The sequence below is a fragment of the Penicillium psychrosexuale genome (assembly GCF_028828465.1).
Source record: "Penicillium psychrosexuale strain IBT 29551 chromosome Unknown utg000004l, whole genome shotgun sequence".
Classification (NCBI taxonomy): domain Eukaryota; kingdom Fungi; phylum Ascomycota; class Eurotiomycetes; order Eurotiales; family Aspergillaceae; genus Penicillium; species Penicillium psychrosexuale.
Genome location: NW_026643189.1, coordinates 2,637,065 through 2,654,846, shown reverse-complemented (window position 1 = coordinate 2,654,846; position 17,782 = coordinate 2,637,065). Strand labels below are relative to the sequence as shown.

General features: G+C 50.6%; 7 protein-coding genes across 7 annotated transcripts; 5 read left to right on the top strand and 2 right to left on the bottom strand.

Moving 5' to 3' along the window:
- Positions 1 to 555: 555 nt before the first annotated feature.
- On the bottom strand, positions 556 to 2,248 carry N7518_006826 (gamma-tubulin mipA; the record flags this gene model as incomplete). Its single annotated transcript, XM_057187753.1, has 5 exons — positions 556 to 1,707; positions 1,769 to 1,822; positions 1,895 to 2,013; positions 2,116 to 2,156; positions 2,241 to 2,248. The coding sequence occupies 5 exons, from the start codon at positions 2,246 to 2,248 to the stop codon at positions 556 to 558; spliced, it is 1,374 nt and encodes a 457-aa protein (XP_057039456.1).
- A 275-nt stretch (positions 2,249 to 2,523) lies between these two features.
- N7518_006825 (aspartate/glutamate racemase family protein) lies at positions 2,524 to 3,438 on the bottom strand (the record flags this gene model as incomplete). Its single annotated transcript, XM_057187752.1, has 1 exon — positions 2,524 to 3,438. The coding sequence occupies one exon, from the start codon at positions 3,436 to 3,438 to the stop codon at positions 2,524 to 2,526; it is 915 nt and encodes a 304-aa protein (XP_057039455.1).
- A 431-nt stretch (positions 3,439 to 3,869) lies between these two features.
- Positions 3,870 to 7,282, top strand: N7518_006824 (Drug/metabolite transporter; the record flags this gene model as incomplete). Its single annotated transcript, XM_057187751.1, has 5 exons — positions 3,870 to 4,404; positions 4,460 to 4,964; positions 5,748 to 6,137; positions 6,225 to 6,970; positions 7,023 to 7,282. 5 exons carry the CDS (start codon positions 3,870 to 3,872, stop codon positions 7,280 to 7,282), a joined length of 2,436 nt encoding a protein of 811 aa, XP_057039454.1.
- A 1,590-nt stretch (positions 7,283 to 8,872) lies between these two features.
- Positions 8,873 to 9,118, top strand: N7518_006823 (uncharacterized protein; the record flags this gene model as incomplete). Its single annotated transcript, XM_057187750.1, is given in 2 exon segments — positions 8,873 to 8,897; positions 8,913 to 9,118. The coding sequence occupies 2 exon segments, from the start codon at positions 8,873 to 8,875 to the stop codon at positions 9,116 to 9,118; spliced, it is 231 nt and encodes a 76-aa protein (XP_057039453.1).
- Positions 9,119 to 9,291: 173 nt separating this feature from the next.
- On the top strand, positions 9,292 to 12,006 carry N7518_006822 (putative cell wall proline rich protein; the record flags this gene model as incomplete). The annotated part of the gene is made up of 1 exon (XM_057187749.1): positions 9,292 to 12,006. The coding sequence occupies one exon, from the start codon at positions 9,292 to 9,294 to the stop codon at positions 12,004 to 12,006; it is 2,715 nt and encodes a 904-aa protein (XP_057039452.1).
- A 1,815-nt stretch (positions 12,007 to 13,821) lies between these two features.
- N7518_006821 (dual specificity protein phosphatase family protein) lies at positions 13,822 to 14,838 on the top strand (the record flags this gene model as incomplete). Its single annotated transcript, XM_057187748.1, has 1 exon — positions 13,822 to 14,838. One exon carries the CDS (start codon positions 13,822 to 13,824, stop codon positions 14,836 to 14,838), a length of 1,017 nt encoding a protein of 338 aa, XP_057039451.1.
- Positions 14,839 to 15,590: 752 nt separating this feature from the next.
- On the top strand, positions 15,591 to 17,598 carry N7518_006820 (uncharacterized protein; the record flags this gene model as incomplete). The annotated part of the gene is made up of 2 exons (XM_057187747.1): positions 15,591 to 16,154; positions 16,219 to 17,598. 2 exons carry the CDS (start codon positions 15,591 to 15,593, stop codon positions 17,596 to 17,598), a joined length of 1,944 nt encoding a protein of 647 aa, XP_057039450.1.
- Between the last annotated feature and the right edge of the window lie 184 nt (positions 17,599 to 17,782).

The following is a 17,782-nucleotide window of genomic DNA, read 5'->3' as shown; positions in this document are numbered from 1 at the left end:
ATGCAGAGGTATGGAGTAGGTTCGGAGTAGGTGAGACTAAGAGAGGAGGTGATGCCCTATAACTACTCCGTATACTCCGTACATTTCCCGGTTTAGGCCTAAAGTGAGGGCCGATCCCGCTACCCAATTTCACCGTCTCCTCTCCTCTCCACATCTCCCCACCATCGCTCGACGTAGCAGGACGCTACGCCGTATCTGCTCACGGATCCCTCGCTGATAACACGCTAGACGGTACAAATCAGAATCCTACCACGTTGACACCCTCTACACGGGCCACGGCCTACGTGGTCATGGTCAATTTAAAATAGCGACTAGCGTGCAGCGGGATTGGTTTCATGATATTTATCCACTGGTAAGGTTGGACAAGGGAAAAAGAAAAGGGAAACGTAAATGTGAATCAAAAACCCGTGGACGCCGGCGCAGACGCCGATGATACGCTCAAACCCCCTTGCCCGGCCCAAATCGTGAAAGGTAAAAACGGAAAAACGGAAAAAAGGAAAAGAAGGGCGAGGAATGAAATCGCAGCATCGCATATCGCATATCGCATATCTCATATCAGACTCCGAGCTCGTTTGCCTTGCCTGCATCCGGGTCCAAGTAGTCCTCTCGCTCCGCTGCCTCGTACTCGCCGATCAGATCCATCACAACCGCCCGTGCCTCGTCAAATTCGCCAAGTCCGTCAGCGAACGGAGCTTCCTTCTTGTAGGAATCCAAGAACGCATTTCGCTTGCGGAGCATGTCGTAGTGCTTCACAATGCGCTTGAAAAGCGTCGCGACAGAGGTGTGGTTGGCCAGCATCAGCCCGCTGACGCGATGTCCGGTTTCCTCAATATACGGCGATTTCTTCGTGAGAGCCACCTGGATACTGGCAGGGCCCCAGGGGATGAAGGTAGCGAGGCGACGCTCCCGGATGCGCAGTAGGGACTTGTGCACGTCGGTCGGGTCGGCTTCGCCCTGGATGATGTTGAGGATGCTGATGTAGCAGCTGGACTTGCTGGGGTTGACCGAGACCATGCGGTTCTTAGGCTGTAGAAGACGGCGCATAACGTCTAGGACGGTGGTCTTTCGCACCGTCCTAGCTTGTTCGATGTTGGCGCCCGTGAACGGTGTGTATGATGTGAGAAGGAAGTGGCTTCGTGGTGTGGGAATGAGCGAGGCGATGATCCCGGCGAGATCGTTGTGCATGTATCCGGGGTATCGGAGCGTGGTTGTAGATGCAGACATCACCGTAGAAACGAGCTGGTTGGTTTGGTGGAACGAGGGCTCTTGGACGTGCAGCCGATCAGCGACAATTCGTGAAAGAGCGCCATTGTCCAGGACGACCACGGAGTCGGCATCCTGGGTCAATCGGCGCATGGCCAGCAAACTGTTGTAAGGGTTGACGACGACATCGGATTGCGTGTCCGGGAACACAGAGTAGGTTTGAATGAGTTTCTTCGGGAATCGATCGTTCATGCGTTCTAGGATGAAACTGCCCAGTCCAGAGCCTGTTCCTCCTGCGATCGAATGTAGAAGCATAAAGCCCTCTAGTGAGTCACTTCCGTCTGCTTCACGGTCGATCATATCGAAAATCTCCTCTTGCACGCCCTCGCCTGCAGCATATCCGGTACCCCAATTGTTTCCAGCTCCGATACCTTGTTGTCCGACGAAGAAGTTCTCGGGGTTGTAGATATTCTTGTAGGGGCCAGTCTGGATAGCGTTGAGGACCTGGAACAATCTATGCGTTAATCATCGTGGTCGATTTGATATATCGGTGAGGATGGCCTACCCTGGGTTCTAAGTCGAGGAGAATCGCTCGAGGGATGTACCTAGTGTCGTCACTCTGCCATCTGTTAGCTAGTGTTCTTGCTATCCAACAAGCCTATAATTTGCCTCCCAAGCTTTCTATACACACCTGATAGAAGAAGACATCCTTGCGATCACCGGCCGCCCCGTCAGTCGCATGCTCCTCCAGGTTTCCATCTGCGCTGATCCCGTGCTCCTGGCACAGCTGTTGCCAGAACTGGCTGCCGACTAGATAGAACGAATGTTAGACGTGAACTATATCTTCTCGTGCTCTGTTTAAAATAACTAGATCAACGGTCGTGGAATGGATCGCAGAGTTGAGCCACATACCGTTGTTGCCGCACTGGCCGGCTTGAATTGTGATGATTTCTCTGCAATTGGCAACAATATCAGCATCGGTATTCAAGCTGGAGAAAGAGCCCTCAATTATGCTTGACTCGGAAGAATGAACAAACCTTGGCATCTTTTCTTCACAGAAGCCGTCGAGTGTTGCTGCTCGTTAACGCGTATCGCGTCCACGCGGGGAACTTTTTGGCCGGTATTGTCGCCTCAGGCAGAAGCTCTTGCCACCTTATGTGGACATCAACAAAGTTACAAAGGCCTAGAAATAAATTCGCGCAAGAATGAGAGTTGATTAATCCGAGATATAAATGCTTTTTAGTCCGCCCAGCTATGCTAAAATTTTGATATAACCGTCTTCCCCAAGTGGTCTACTTGGCCAACCGTTGCCCTGGACTACTAGAATCCTGCCTTCAATGCTGTGATGAGGTTGCCAGCACCGGCAACCACCCCGTCGACAATCCGTACACGTTTGCCTTCTGTATCTCCGTATTCCTGAGTACAGCCCTCCCGTACCGCTTCCTCCATGCCAGCCATACCAGCACAGCCCAGACACACAACCTTGACATGAGATTCCGAGTTGCGAAGCAGATTGCGGGTGGCATCGATGATCCGCCGACGCACCTCCTCCGGCTCCGTGGTGTGCAGCTCAACGGCTGTCAGGCCAGTGGTCTCAACGCCCGCAAAGTGTATAGAGCTCCCGTCCTCGAAGTCGTAACCCAGCGCTCCCTGGACTGCATTGGTGAGCTCCTCCTTCCACGCAGAGCCAGTGGTGACGATGCCAAAGCTGCCCTTCCCTTGGTACTTGTGTAGCCTCTCTGCTGGGTTGATTGGATCTCTCAACGTGAACCCACTAACCAAGGAGAGCGCAGCGGTGAGAGATGCTTCAAAGATTCCAGTGACATATTTGTTTCTCGTCGAGCTCGTTGCTTCGCTTGCAGTGATGTCCTCCCTGAGTCTGCCGACGAAGGGATGCGCGGAGTAACACGCTACGAGAAAGGCGTCGTAATTTCCGATAAACTCCCGTACGGGCCAGCAATTCAATGCCGATTTGCACGATTCTTCGGCGTTATTGATGCTGGCGATTGGCTCGATCTCGACTCCGTCGATCTCCAGGGTGGAGTCTGGAGCAGTGAAGTACTCGAAGTGCACGTCTTGGTAGTTCATGCTAGCCAATATAGGCTTCAGGCCTTCGGTCATATGCGTTGAGGTATTGGGGTTGATGATCAATATGCTGTAATCCCGTTCCCCTTTTCTCGGATCCAGCTGGATGATCTCGTTTGCGTCATATCGCGGCTCAAGAACGGGACTCATTTTTCCAAAAATGAGGTGAACTGAATACACTTGGCTGGAAAGACAACTCCTTGCTCTCCGGGAAAAAAATGTCCGCGGAGACCGCAAACAGCTCCGTTATCGGTTATCGGACCCTCCACAACCCCACCATCTCCTAGGAGCTTAGCGGGCTACTTCTCCAAAAGTCAATGGCTTATTTATGCAATATGCTTCGTGGCTTCGGCTATTACATGCCGAACGAGCTAATTTTCTTATCTACCCTCTCAAGGAATTTATTCGTTCCAAGGTTATCAATCGAAATGGCTTACAAATCCATTGTGCCACTAACTAGCCCTCCGGCTCTAGTACTAGTATAAGAACCACTCCACCCAGCAACCCCGCCGTCCTCGCACGCCATCTTACCATCAACACACCTCACCTACGCAGAGAAAATTCCAATTCCAATTCCCATCATGCCTCTGATCGCACAGCAGCTCCAGCCGAGAGTGATTCTCGGGTTGATGACCTTTGGCCCAACCGAGGCCAAGGGTGCTCGTATCACGTCACTGGATGAGTTCAACAAATGCCTTGACTACTTCCAGCAGCAAGGGTTCAATGAGGTTGACACCGCCCGTATCTACATCGGCGGCGAACAGGAGGCATTCACGGCCAAGGCGAACTGGAAGTCGCGTGGACTGACTCTGGCCACTAAATGGTACCCAAATCAGCCCGGCTTCCACAAGCCGGAGGTCGTCCGTGAGAATTTGGAGCTTTCTTTGAAAGAGTTGCAGACCGATGTGGTCGACATCTTCTATCTGCATGCAGCAGATCGTGCCACTCCTTTCGCTGAAACTCTGGAGGCCGTTAACCGGCTGCACAAGGAGGGCAAATTCGTACAGCTTGGTCTGAGCAACTTTACAGCCTTTGAGGTGGCCGAGATTTGCGTCCTCTGTGCTGAAAGAGGATGGGTCCGTCCAACAGTTTACCAGGCCATGTATAACGCTATTAGTAGGTGGTGTCCTTTTTATTTTAGGTCATGGCCACATGGCTGACAGAGTGATAGCACGTAACATCGAGACTGAACTCGTTCCTGCCTGCCACCGGTACGGTCTTGACATCGTTGTCTACAACCCGCTGGCTGGTGGTATTCTCTCCGGAAAATACAAGTCGCAAGATATCCCTGCGGAAGGCAGATACAGCGACACGAGCTCTTCTGGACCCAACTATCGCAAACGTTACTTCAGAGATGCCACTTTCGAAGCTTTGAGTATCATTGAGCCTGTCGTAGAGAAACATGGTCTGACACTTGTGGAGACGGCTTTGCGCTGGGTCCGCCATCACTCTGCTCTGAGAATGGATAATGGCGGTCGTGACGGAGTCTTGGTGGGAGTCAGCAGCTTCGAGCAGCTTAAGACTAACCTCGCCGATCTCCAGAAGGGACCGCTCCCAGAAGAGGTTGTGCAGGCTTTGGACCAGGCTTGGTTGGTTGCCAAGGCCACTTCTCCCAATTACTGGCATCTGGATCTTAAGTATACTTATGATACTCAGAAGGCGGTGTTTGGGCCTAAGTAAGGGAAAGGGAATGTTAAGATTTTCCACAAGGTCCTTATATGAATAGTAGTTAGTGAGAACCAATGAGAATTCGAGGAACTTGGATGCTACCCAATGAGCTTCATCGTGCTTTAAAGATCAGAGATAGACTAAGACCAAACATTTGACAATCGTGGTCAGATTCTTCATCACTAGGGCAATATATCTTAATACCGTATCGCACAGCGCAAACGTCTTCGCAGACCACGTCTTCTGGTCTAATCCAGGGGCATTGCCTGCCTCCAAATCCAAAAATAACCGAATGACATGCATTCGCTAACTCGAATCCGGCATAGCGTGCGCCACGATCGAGATCACGTGCTCTGGTCAGATCCAGTGATGATGACACCTGAAAGCGGTCATTTCGTTCCGCCTCATCGGATTCTTGACCATCTTCACCCCGAGTACTCTCTTGATGCACCTTGATTACATACGATGCAATAATCCTTACTCAGTGGATTGAACCCACTATTCGAGCTACAACTATCCCTGATCGGTGCCGAGTCGCATATCCGAGGTTGTGCAGCATCTATTGAACACGTGGAATAGACTTCATGGGTAACCTTTTCTGAAATAAATCTACCCTCGTTATCTGCATCATCTGGATGGTGGCCTTCCAATAGTCCACGCATTGGCTCCTTATACCTATATCTCGCCGGCACAGTAAATCGGACAAGAATACCCCTGACGGCGGTATTCATGTCGAGGTAGTTAGGCCGACTAGCACCTTCCCTCACCATCGCCGTTGTGGCTTCGGATAGCTTTGAGCTCTCAGAGCCGCGGGTGACCTCAACCCCGGACGCAGTCCACGACTCCGACTCTGACGACGAAATGGTTGTCAATCGCCCCCCATTACACCGTCCAACCGACGGCCGCTCGCAACAGCCCCTCCTCAAAGATGACCGTCCTCGCTCCCGCCCGCGCTCGAGCTTCGGTAATTATGACACAGAAGGCCAGCCCATGCTGCATGAATCACGAAGGCCGACAATCCGGAGTAAAAGTCCGGAACGCGACGCTGCCCTGGCAACCCGCAAGAAATATATGGTTGCATCGGGATTCCTGGTGCTGAGTCTGATTAGCTTCGTGGTCCAAACGGAGACCGCTTCATACATTCAAAATGAGTTGCATTGGAAGAAACCGTATTGCATGCTGTAAGTCCGAGCGCAAAGATAGCGACAAGCCCATGCGGAACCTCTTTCCCGGAATGTAATCGCTTACCATTTCCTTTCCCTATGCAGCTATATGACCCACGGATCGTGGTCCTTGCTCTGGCTGGTCCAGCTGGGTATCCTTCGGATACAGAAACGGAAGCTCACGTGGGATGTTTTCTGGCGGCGCCATGTCTTTTTCCTTCGCACCACTGCGCAGATGGTAGAATCGCAGGAAGTACATTTGAGTACTCGCGCGTCCAATCAATCGCCAGTCCGCTATATGCTGAAGACCACCGCCTTTGTGACCACTGCTCTCACCGTCGCTGGAGGATCATGGTACGTGGCAGTCAACATGACCACTCCCAGCGACCTTACGGCGATCTATAACTGCTCGGCGTTCTTCGCATATGCCTTTTCGATTCCGCTATTGAAGGAGAAACTCCGAATTGACAAGGTCTTTTCCGTGGCCGTGGCTACCATCGGCGTCATGGTCGTTGCCTATGGGGATGGGCCTCATAAGAAGGTCCCGAAAGGAGGCACGGATGGCAACGGGGGGCAGAACCGATTGGTCGGAAACATTGTTATCGGCGTTGGAAGTATTCTCTATGGCCTTTACGAGGTTCTCTATAAACGCTTTGCCTGTCCTCCGGAAGGTACCAGCTCTGGCCGGGGTACGATCTTTGCCAATACTTTTGGCAGTCTAATAGGGGCTTTCACCCTGTTGGTACTATGGATCCCATTACCATTTTTTCACTGGACAGGATGGGAGACTTTTGAATGGCCGACTGGCGAAGCAGCATGGATGCTGCTCATTTCCGTGGGTGCCAATGCTAGTAAGTACCACATCAGCGTTCAACGCAGACACAGAAGCTAACACTAAGATAGCGTTCTCGGGCTCTTTCCTTGTGCTCATCTCCCTCACATCGCCCGTCCTATCCTCAGTCGCCGCGCTCCTTACTATTTTCCTCGTCGCTCTGGTGGACTGGTTCCGAACTGGGAACTCACTTTCTCTAGCCTCGATCATTGGAGGCGTCTTGATTACGGTGGCATTTTTCATGCTGAGCATCAGCACATATAGAGAGATGAATGAGGAGCGGAAGAAGCATCTAGAGAACGATGAGATCGAGTCTGACAGTGATGCATAGATGGATCCACGGAGGTGTGCTTCGGGATGTTTTGGCATACAGCATTGAATTAGTATTCGGCGTTTCTGACGTATAAACTTCTAATCTTTTCACACGCTATACTTGCTTCAAGCCCTGTAGATGCGCTTAAACTTCGGCCCTATAATTGGGGCTGCCCCAGATTAGTTCCATGGTTCAGCGTTCGATGTATCGACAAAGACCCAACTGTGACATCATGAAATTTATTCCGATCGTTCGACTCGGGTATGTCCGAGTGAGTTTTTCTTTACACCGAGCCTTGGAAGGCAGATGCGTTTCCCGTGGATATGGATATCGGCATCCCGCACCTCCGGACTTTAAGATTAATGCAACGTACTCGCATATATACTTAGCCGTTGTATGATGGCGAATCAGATCCACAGCGCAAATTAATATTCAATGATCATCGTGATAGTCCCGGTGCTTATAATGTATTTATACATATAGAGTTCTTCTGAATGTAAATTACTCCGTCGTGCAGTAAAATCAAGAAAAACGGTGAGAAACAAGCGCGAACTGCTCGACAAGTCAGCTTTAAAGGCGTGGTATAGATGCATATGCAGGCCATTTCGAGATCCAAAGCCAGGATCAGCCGCCCCAATTGATTTCGCGATGATCAGCCCCACGATGCAATTGCAGGTCCGTCCCCGTCAAAGCTGTCATTGTTATTGGGCTAAACAAAGAAACTGGTCCACCGAACGCTAGGGGGGATAATGTCTCACAGCGCCAGGGGAGTCCGTTTGTCCGTTTGTCTTGGAAGTAATTTTCACCCCCTGTTAAATGGCGCTAAGATATGTCTGGCGCCACTATTTATATCCGATCTGCCTCCACAGCCAAGACAAGCGATGGAGAGTGCAAGCTCGGTTTCGACTCTGACAATCTCCCGGCATTCGCATAGGAAATATGACTTCGGTAGACAATCTACAATAAATCCATGTTCATGCATTCGTTTTCAAGGCCCGGCCCTGGCTCGGCAATCAACACCGCTCCCCCGACAATATGATCCCCTTGACTTGCAGCCCCCCAGCGTGGCGCACTATCCATCCGGGACCCACCAAGTCAAGCGAGATTTGGATGGTCACTTAGACCAACTGATTGGCAGTGACAATATCCACTTCGTTTTTCTCCGGATGCGCCGCCCTGTTGATTGGTGCCTTGAGGACCCCAGGATTGAAATACCTAGGTGCCTTTATTACAGGAACGGTATAAAGTACGGTGGATGCGAGTTGAACCACTTTTCACGGGAGCACCGCTAACCTTGGACTTGATACGGGTATGGTGGCAACTACGGAGTAAGTCATGACGTCCTCTACTTGAAGATTTGAAGATATTATTCAAAGTGAACAGTAATAGTTATAGTTATTAGCGAAAAGTTACATTCCTCAGAGACAGCCCTGTCCTTTTGACAGATGTCACCGAAATGTCTTACCTGCATACTGTATTATTCCTTCATATCACTAAAGCAGGGTTAATTTACCCTGGCTTGCGTCTAGGCAACTCCTAACCATCAACGATAACTTCGTATGTAATCTCATCGCTCCAATAATCGGCGTTGATTGGTTTGCCCCCCGGATGGCAACGGGTGATACCGTGTATGGTAAGTAACTTACAGCTCCAGATTCGCATCTAGGTTTCCCCCCTCCCGGATTTGTTGTTCTCTTTGGCTTCTTCCTCTTCAACCTCTCTACGACCACCTTTCCCACCCTCCCCTCTTTGGCCTTCGTCGTGGCCGTCCGTTCATTTTCCATACTTTTGGATACCGGTGGTCGCTTCAATTTGATTTCACTCGTTCCTTTCTGCCTGGCGCGGATTCAATGACCCTCCAAGGTGCTTGAACTTGACCTCCAGATTCCTAGCCTTTCTCTTGCTGAAGGGAAATCGGTCTGGAGGTCTTGGGCCCATCTGGATCTTATTGGGCTTTCGTCGTCACTCCGCTAAATTTCTTTATTGCCGCACCTTTTGTTTTTTTTTTCTTTCTTCTTCTTGGAATCATGGCTTCGATTTCACTTCCTCCGCAGTCCCAGGCGGGCTTCTCGCCTCATTTCGATACCTCGAACCACTCCAACAATCCCGATCGCCACCAACACATGCACGCACCATTGCCTAATCCCCCATTCGTTTTTCCAGCACGGGACCCCGATGCCCCCACCCAATCAAACCCCCCTGAGCGCCGGGAACGAGCCGCATTGCCCGCATTCTCTTTTAATCCCGGATCGGAAGAGCAGTCCCCACACCTTTCAGCGCCCTGTTTATCGAATCCTCGCGCGGGTGGACACCGTCGGCGACCGAGTGAGTTTGTTGGAGACTTCTTGGTAACACCGGAATCAGTTGGACCAGGTCACAGGCGGGCGGCTTCGATGGCAGATCAACATATTCCACCCCCAGGACCGGGGGTTGGTAGAGTTCCTGGACGACGGAACCATGCCCATCGCCGTTCGGCCGCCATATCTAATGTCGACTTGAATGCCATCACCAAGGCACTTGGTCCTAATTCTGGGACACCAAGTGCGCCTTTTACACCCGCCGAACCTAACCACCAATCTCCATCCGATCTTCCTTCGCGACCGCTCTCTCAATCCGCTATTACTCTCGGCCGTCCCACGCCGCCTGCGTCTCCACAATTCCCTCCCGTTCCTCCTGTACCTTCCATTCCGGTTTCCATTCAAGTGGAAATGGCCTTGGACAACCAGAATTCGAATACTGAACGACCAGTCTCTACCGTTTCACATGGTATCTCCGATATTGCTACAACTAAGTCGCAACAGGTGGAGACGCCGACTCTCTCAGATCAGGTAACGCCAAGACCCGATTACGACCGAAAACCTCGACCAAAAACTGCGGATGCCTCTTTTGTCATGGATTTTATGCAGATGGATGACGACTCCGGATCTATCAAACGTTCGCACTCAGCCGCTGGGCACTCCCGCTCTCGAAAGAGCAAATCAACACCGCATCTCGATTCTACCCTCTCGCCCGATGATATTCAATCCGCAGACCTCTACCGGCCTTCATTTTCTGACACTGGTTCCGACACATCTGGCGATGAAGCAACCGAGCATTCGTCCGACAACAAATCCCCTGTCAAGTCGAAAAAGAAGAAGCAGAAACGGGTTCGCTCTTGGGCCGGTCACATTCTGACTCGATCCAAGAGCAAGGGTAAGGGTAAGCGCCATCCAAAGGTTCACACAGAGGAGGAGCCGCCTGTACCTCGCGCTCCTGCACCTCGTCCACCTGCTCTTACTCGGACCGTCTCGGGCACTGGATCGGTTTTAGATGTTGATTTTGATAATGACGTCGTTGTCATCCGGACTCCGACCAATCCAACGATGCCTTCTTCTGCGCTTCAACCCATTCAAAATAATGATACCGATGGTTGTTCTTTGCCTGCGCAATCTCTAGAGAGCTCATGGAAACCGAGGAGTTTCTATGAACAGGATGTTGGCTCCCACGACAATGTACTAAGTAGCCCTGTCATCGACCTCGATGCTGCGCTTGGTCCTTTCAACACTCCAGATATGCGACAAACTACTCAGGGTGCGCCCAACAACAACTTCTCAGTTGCGACTCAGCGGATGTACAGTGGCGGAAGACGAGGTGAATTTGTCGGCCCAGAGATGCGGTACCATCGGCGCACAGAAAGTGCACCGGCGCTTCAACCATTTGACCGCACTGCTCTCGGCGCATTCCGTCTGGGTCCGACTCCGGCGGTCGAAACGCCCGATGTATTTGACGAGGAGGAAGAGGATGCTTTCTTGGCTGCTTCCCAATCGCCCAAGGGCGAGCGGCTTCCGGTGAACGCGTCACCGATCGACAACGCAGTTTTCTCATCATCGGAGGACGATTCGAAATCTATTCACAGCAACGCTACCTCTGGCAGTAGTGATACTCTGACTCGTCCCCCCACCGGTAGCGTCTCCTCTCAGAATGATGGCTTAGGCATTCGACAAGGCGATAAACATCTGAGCCAGGAACAACTGGATGACAGAAGTGTCCTCGAGCAGGTACACAATGCCAGCAATCCTTTCGCCAGCAAGCCTCGAACCCCCGTGGAAATTCTAAAGATGGAAGAATCTGGGCATAAATTGATTGGACCCCCAAGTCCCGACATTTCTCCTCGATTCCTAGCTGTCGACAAGCGACCAGCAACCTCACCCATGGAGTTGCTGCCTAGCATTCCACCTTTCTCATTACAACCAGGGATTTCGCCGTCTGACTCATCTTTCCCGTCTCCAGATGCTTCGCGGTCAATTGCGGCATCCTCAACTGACCGGAACTTTTCCAGCCACTCATATCATCAGCTTCCTTCGGCTGAACATCCTTACGCATCGGTTGAAGATGTTCCATCTTTGACCAGTAGTGCATCTACCATGACCAACACTTTGAATCGTTTCTCGGCGGCTTCTTTCTTTCCCCGTGGGCGTCTTTCTGATGACCGCGCAGCGTCATTCTCAGCTTCCGGTACCCGACGCACCAGCCAGGCTAATGCCTCAAAACGCTCTAGCCTAGCTAGCCTTTCCAAGCTGGTCGTCGGTCCCCATTCGGAGCGGAGTAAGCTCAATCAGGAGGAGAAACCCCCTAGCAACTCGTCCGACAAAACGAAGAAGAAGGGCCGCCGTCTCAGCCGAATGATGCACTTCTGGAAACCTAAGGACAAAGAAAAGTCATCCAATGAGGCGGCACCAGCAAACGAACGGTCGCAGTCATAGGCGCGCGATGCGTATTGGTTTTGATATTTTTTTTCGATTTACGGCGCAACCTCGGCATAGCGACATCCTGGCAATTATTTTTGAGACATCACTTCACTCCCTTTTTCTTCCTTGCCCGCTTGCGACAGCGTGGGCGTCTTCTTTCACCCGATTTGTACATATTTTATTCGGTTCAGCTTTACTGTGGATTCTTTTTCTTCATCTTCATTGGCGGTTCTATTTCTGCGTCCTCCACCTAGACGCTCATTACGAATTTCCTTGCCTCTCAAGATGTATGTGTCTTGAGTATGATCTATTCTTTTCTTGTCAATCCTTATGTTCCGGTGTGGGTGACGCACGGATTTATTGACTTTCTCTACGATCGTTGCTCCTCTCAGGACTTTTTTCTTACCATTTTGTTTCTTTTGCTCAAGGGTCTTGGCCTGGGATATCATTCGTCCCCGTTGGAACATCCATTGGGTCCTTCTTTTTCCATATCTAGGACATGGCTATCTGTGTATCTATTGTGTGGCTTTCGTGTCTTCCACTGTTCAGGTGTGGCATTCGTCAAGAATTTGTCTCTGTCCGATTACACAAATCGCGGATAATGAAACACTCTCTTCAATTATATGTCATAGATTTCGTAAGATTGGATGTTTATTTTGTAGATTTGGTTTTAGGACCATTTGAAATGTTGCAAAGCACACGTAGCCCTAAACTCCAAAGATATAAATGGAAACCACTACATGATCGGAAGGATGTGACGACATATATACAAAGAGATGATGCTGTGATTTTTTATATGTGTTGTACCCCTATATCCATGTATATCCCTCCTAGCAATGATCTGAGCCCTTCAAAGGACACAGTTTGTGCACAATAAATTGAATGGAACACATTTAACTCACTTTCGAGCAGATAGGCACATTGTCGTGATAGTCCATTTCTAAAGGATCTGATTAGTTATCTGGCGACTTATCCCTCGTAGGAGTATAAAGTATCCTTGTAGAAGTTCATGGAGTTAAATATAGAAGCCGATGATCTGATCTGATTCAAAGCTAGAAGATCTGTTCCAGAGCTTTGTGCTATAGTCGAGTTTCTAGTAAAGGCTGGAAAAACCGGGCGGTGAACGAGCTCACAGTTCATTTACTAACCATCTCAGTTGTTCGATTCACCTAGGCATCTTCATCTGTTAGCTTTGCAACGTTCTGTATGATCATGCGACCTGGCTGAGAGGTCATTGGCGAGCTTGCAATGTCATCCCAGGACCGGAATGCGAGGCTATTCGGACTTCCATGTTTTTCCCTAGGTTTTGGCGACCCCCATGACTTAAAAGTTCGCACAAATGATCACCACCTCGAAGTCTCAAATGCTATGGCAAAGAGTCAATATATGAGAGGAGTGCCCAGGCACAGGCCTCAACCCTGGATGCATCCACCGTCTTACCTAAGCTCCACGCGCGGGAGAGCTTGTCCACGGGTGGACCTGAGCTCTCCCCCCATAGTGATGTCGGATCTGCAACCATCTTGAAGCTATTCAACGCATTCATCATTCAACCAGTTGAAGCCGTTGAACTGCTATTTTCAGATCCTGCTCTTTGGCTTCAAACTGAGCGCCTAAAATCACTTCCAGCGACTCTGCTAGGGTTGTTCAACTTGTCGCTTTCATTCTTTGCGTCTCCACTACCAGTGTTTCCTACACTCTGAGTGACGTCGATTGAATTGTATGCCTTTTCTCTGCTTGAAATCACGAATTGATCATTCACGTCAATAAACCAATCCAGCAGCACTTGATACTCGGTCTACACGTGTCATAGTGAAACTCCCGTTAAACACAATGTCTAATGGCGGTGATTCACAGAGAGTGCCTATGTCCCAAGATGAACAGTCTCTTTATGTTCGCACACAAGAGTACGCAGCTACGCCGCGATACCCAACTGTGACTAGACCTATTGGGCATGGCTTCTACGGGGGACCAGACATGATTGACGATGACACTGTAATCGTCGACCAGAAAATTTTAGACCGCGAATCCCACGAGTTTGCAGAGGGCGACTTTGTTTGCCCAGGATTCTTCAACCTCGTCGATCTAGGTGGGTTCACCCGCCGCTTCAACCCCTCTCAATGGAAATACGATATGCGTCGCCAGGCCCAGTCCATCCTTCCATTCTTATCTCTTGGTCCTTCATCATGTCTACGTGATCCAGAATACATCCGCAACCAAGAGTTCACACTAATTCTTGCTATTCGAAACCGGTACTCGGCTCACGCACGCCTCGTCTCAGGCGAGAAGGCGGCCGCCATGGTCGGTATCATGGCAGACACGATTGATGTTCTTGATAACCAAGAGCTCATTTCTGCATTCCCACGCGCTATCCGCCGCATCAATGATCACCTGGCTGGTGTGGATGTAGGACCCAATGGAACGGGGTCAGCCAGCTATCCGAAAAGGAAAGTCCTCGTCTTCTGTGAATCCGGGAATGAACGCTCCGCTGCTGTCGTCATTGCCTACATCATGGCTATGCTCAATGTTCTGTCTGTCGAAGCCACGCACATGATTCAGGCGCGTCGTTTCTGTGTTTCAATTGAGGAAAATATGAAATACATCCTCGCTACTTTCGAGACCATTCTTGCTGCTAAGCGTGATGTTGAGCGTGCTAAAAAAATGACTGTTCATGGAGCTGCGAGTCTTGCGCCGCCGTCTCTGTCACCAACGCTTACAAAGAAGCGAAGCTTCCACGATCAGAGAGATGATGATATTGCCATGGATGAGGGTGAAATGGATATGGATGAGGATGAGGACGCCTTCTATGACCGAAAGCCGAATGCTCCCTTCCAGGACCGCGTGGTCTAGGGTGAGCCGAGGTTGTTTGTTTCGAGTATCTTTGGGGTGTGAATGGCACTGTCATTCATGGAGATGGGGAGGGAGATGGATACGCTGAAAGATGAAAGGGAATGAAGGGAATCCTTTACATTGTGTAGAGTAGGGTGGGTATCTGCTTTTCTTTTTATGTCTGCTTTATTGTCTGCTTTATTGCTTCATGGTTCTTGTGTGCAAATACCCAGTTGCAGTTGCTCATTCTACTATTTTTCCGACATCCAGGTCATTCACTGGCCATTGCATCCTTATAACTATTTTTATATTCGTAAGAGCATACGCATGGCAAGACTTCAGTCTAGCAAGCGTCTACAGTTTGTGTAGAAAAATCAATGATGGGGTCAATATCAAAATCTGGCAAGTCTCAAGACACGCGGAAGTTGATTGCCCTCAAGCATCTGACCCAGCGTTTGAAGTCACCTTGTCGATTCTCGACTCAATTTGCCCCTACCTTGTGTTTTCCTTTCAATCTGAGAGCTCGAGTCTCGCACTGATTTTGCGCGACTTCAAAGCCATCCCAATCCTCCCTTATTCTCTCTTCTTTCATCTCGCGCGACAACCTTTCCATCTCACGACCATCCCACCACGATCACCCATCGCATCCTACGATGAAGTGCATGCTTCACATTGACCTTTAGCACGTACCTACCATCGATACACCCCCACTAACCATCAATCGCATCACACCTCGTCCTCCACCTCGCTCCTCGCCCCAACGTGCCGCCAAAATGAGCAGAATGCGACTGCGCGACAGTATCCGCGCGCCAGTGCGATATGGCGAGGACGAATACGAAGCATCGCGGGTCTCGCTGCGCCAGGGATGCGATGACTCCGTTGACGACTCGATGGAGCTTGGGGAAACAGGTAAACCGCGCCCACAACAGGGGCGCAGGCCAAACACTGTGCCATTCAACCCCAACCTGCCACCCGCTGCGTTTCCCACTTTGAACATACCACAGCCAGGTCGTGGCTCCACCGTCTCGGCGCGGAATCGCGGTGTTGGCAACAGCCAGCAGAACGTGCAGGCGAGCAAAGCTACACCTGCTTTCCGCAATGATAGGTCGGCGCCAACCGTCCCGTCGCCTCCGTCTGAGATTGAACAACTCTCGATGGACGAGATCGATAATCACCTCGCCAGTAACAACATGGACAACCCGGTGTATGCGAGGAACGTGAACTTGGCGCGCATGAGTGTGGATGCCTTTCCGGGTTCCGAGGACATGGACATGGCCACCTCCCCGGACAGTGATGACGACCCACTGCCAGATGCGACTCAGGTGCTCCTTGATACGGTAAGTATATCGTGGCTTTTGCTGTGTTAGTACAATCGAACGAGACTAATGTGTGTCGTTTTAGATCCCGAACCCAAAATGGGGTGATCTGCACAAGGCTATGCAAGTCGAGATCATCGAAAACATAATGAAGTTTCATAGCTGGAGACGTGTTTGCGACCTTCTTGGGCTTGGGCTAGACGAACGAAGGCAGCTCATGATTAACATAGGCATTCGCAATAAACAGATCGAAAGGGAGAACGAAATACTGGAGAAAATGCGGCGCAAACAGCGCAGGGCGCTTATGAGAATTGATAACAGCGACTTGAAGCTTTTCAAGCCGCCGCCTCAGTTGGTGCTGAAAAGGATCACCCGAGAGGCCCATCAGAACCTGTTGGTCACCGGCTACACGGACCTCTTGATGTGTCAATCTCACGAGTTCTTGAAAGCCAGACAGTTCTTGCATCAGCACGGGCTACCTCGAAGATATGCTGGCGATTGGGGAGACAGCCTGGTGGTGCTGCGAGAATCCGGGGAGCACTCCCATGAGCCCGATGAGTTCGAATGGAAAGAAAACCTGAGAGTCACTCCACCTCCCGATGAGACCGAGGACATAATCAATCCTTTCACGGATCCTGCCAGTAGGGCTAAGAGCCAATTCATTCAAAGCATTGGTATGCACGGCACAATGAACCCCAAGGATTTAATCAAACGCGACACTGACCCGGCTCCCATGGTCGACTGGGGAAAGTATTATAAACGGAAGCCGGACTTGTCGTGGGACACCACAAAGCCCCAACTAAATGGATTGGTCAAGGTGAAGGTCGGTCCACACAACGCGGCGCGGATCCAACATTGCACGGACGCCGGCGTCGAGCTCCAAGGACTGTCCTCTCAGACACAGGTGACCGCCATGCCAGGATCACTTCCGCAGGGGGTCCTACAAGACACACCGTCCAAAGCGCCGCGGAATGCGAGTCTCGCCCAGCCCCTTTTCAGACGACCTGCTAGACCTTTCAGAAGAGTCCTCACCGACTGGTCTTCGCCAGTTCCCCACCAATCCGAGAGCCAATCCAAGTATCGTCGAGACATACAGCAGGCTAAGCTTGAGAAACTAGAGGCAAAGGCAGAGGCGCTGCGTCGTCGATACAACTACCAGCCAAACCTTCAGGTCAAGGGCGTTGGAGTTGGAATCAGTCCCGCACGTGGAACCATTCAGACGATGTCCCCGATGCGGCCAGTCGAGGAAGAGACACATTCGAAATTTTTCGCCCGGACGCACCGTGGAATGACAAATATGAACATTGACCGCCTCATGGATGAATTTATCGAGCTGCCCGAGGAAAGCGAGCCCGAGCTACCTGATGCGAAGCCAACTTCCACTGATATCAGCTCCACCACTGAGGTGTCTATGGATGATGTAATGCTGGTGCCGACGGATGGCTGTTCCTCCTCTCCGCAGTAGAGGGATACAACCACGAGATATGAAACAAACAAGGATTCAAAGATATGAGACCATTTCTTCATCTGAACCATCTTACATGGTTCCTTTATGTAATATTAATAATGTATGATTGTCTTGAATGATGTTGAAGTGAAATCCGTAGTTCCTAGACGTCTAATATAAACCTGGTCCGTGCGTCGAACGC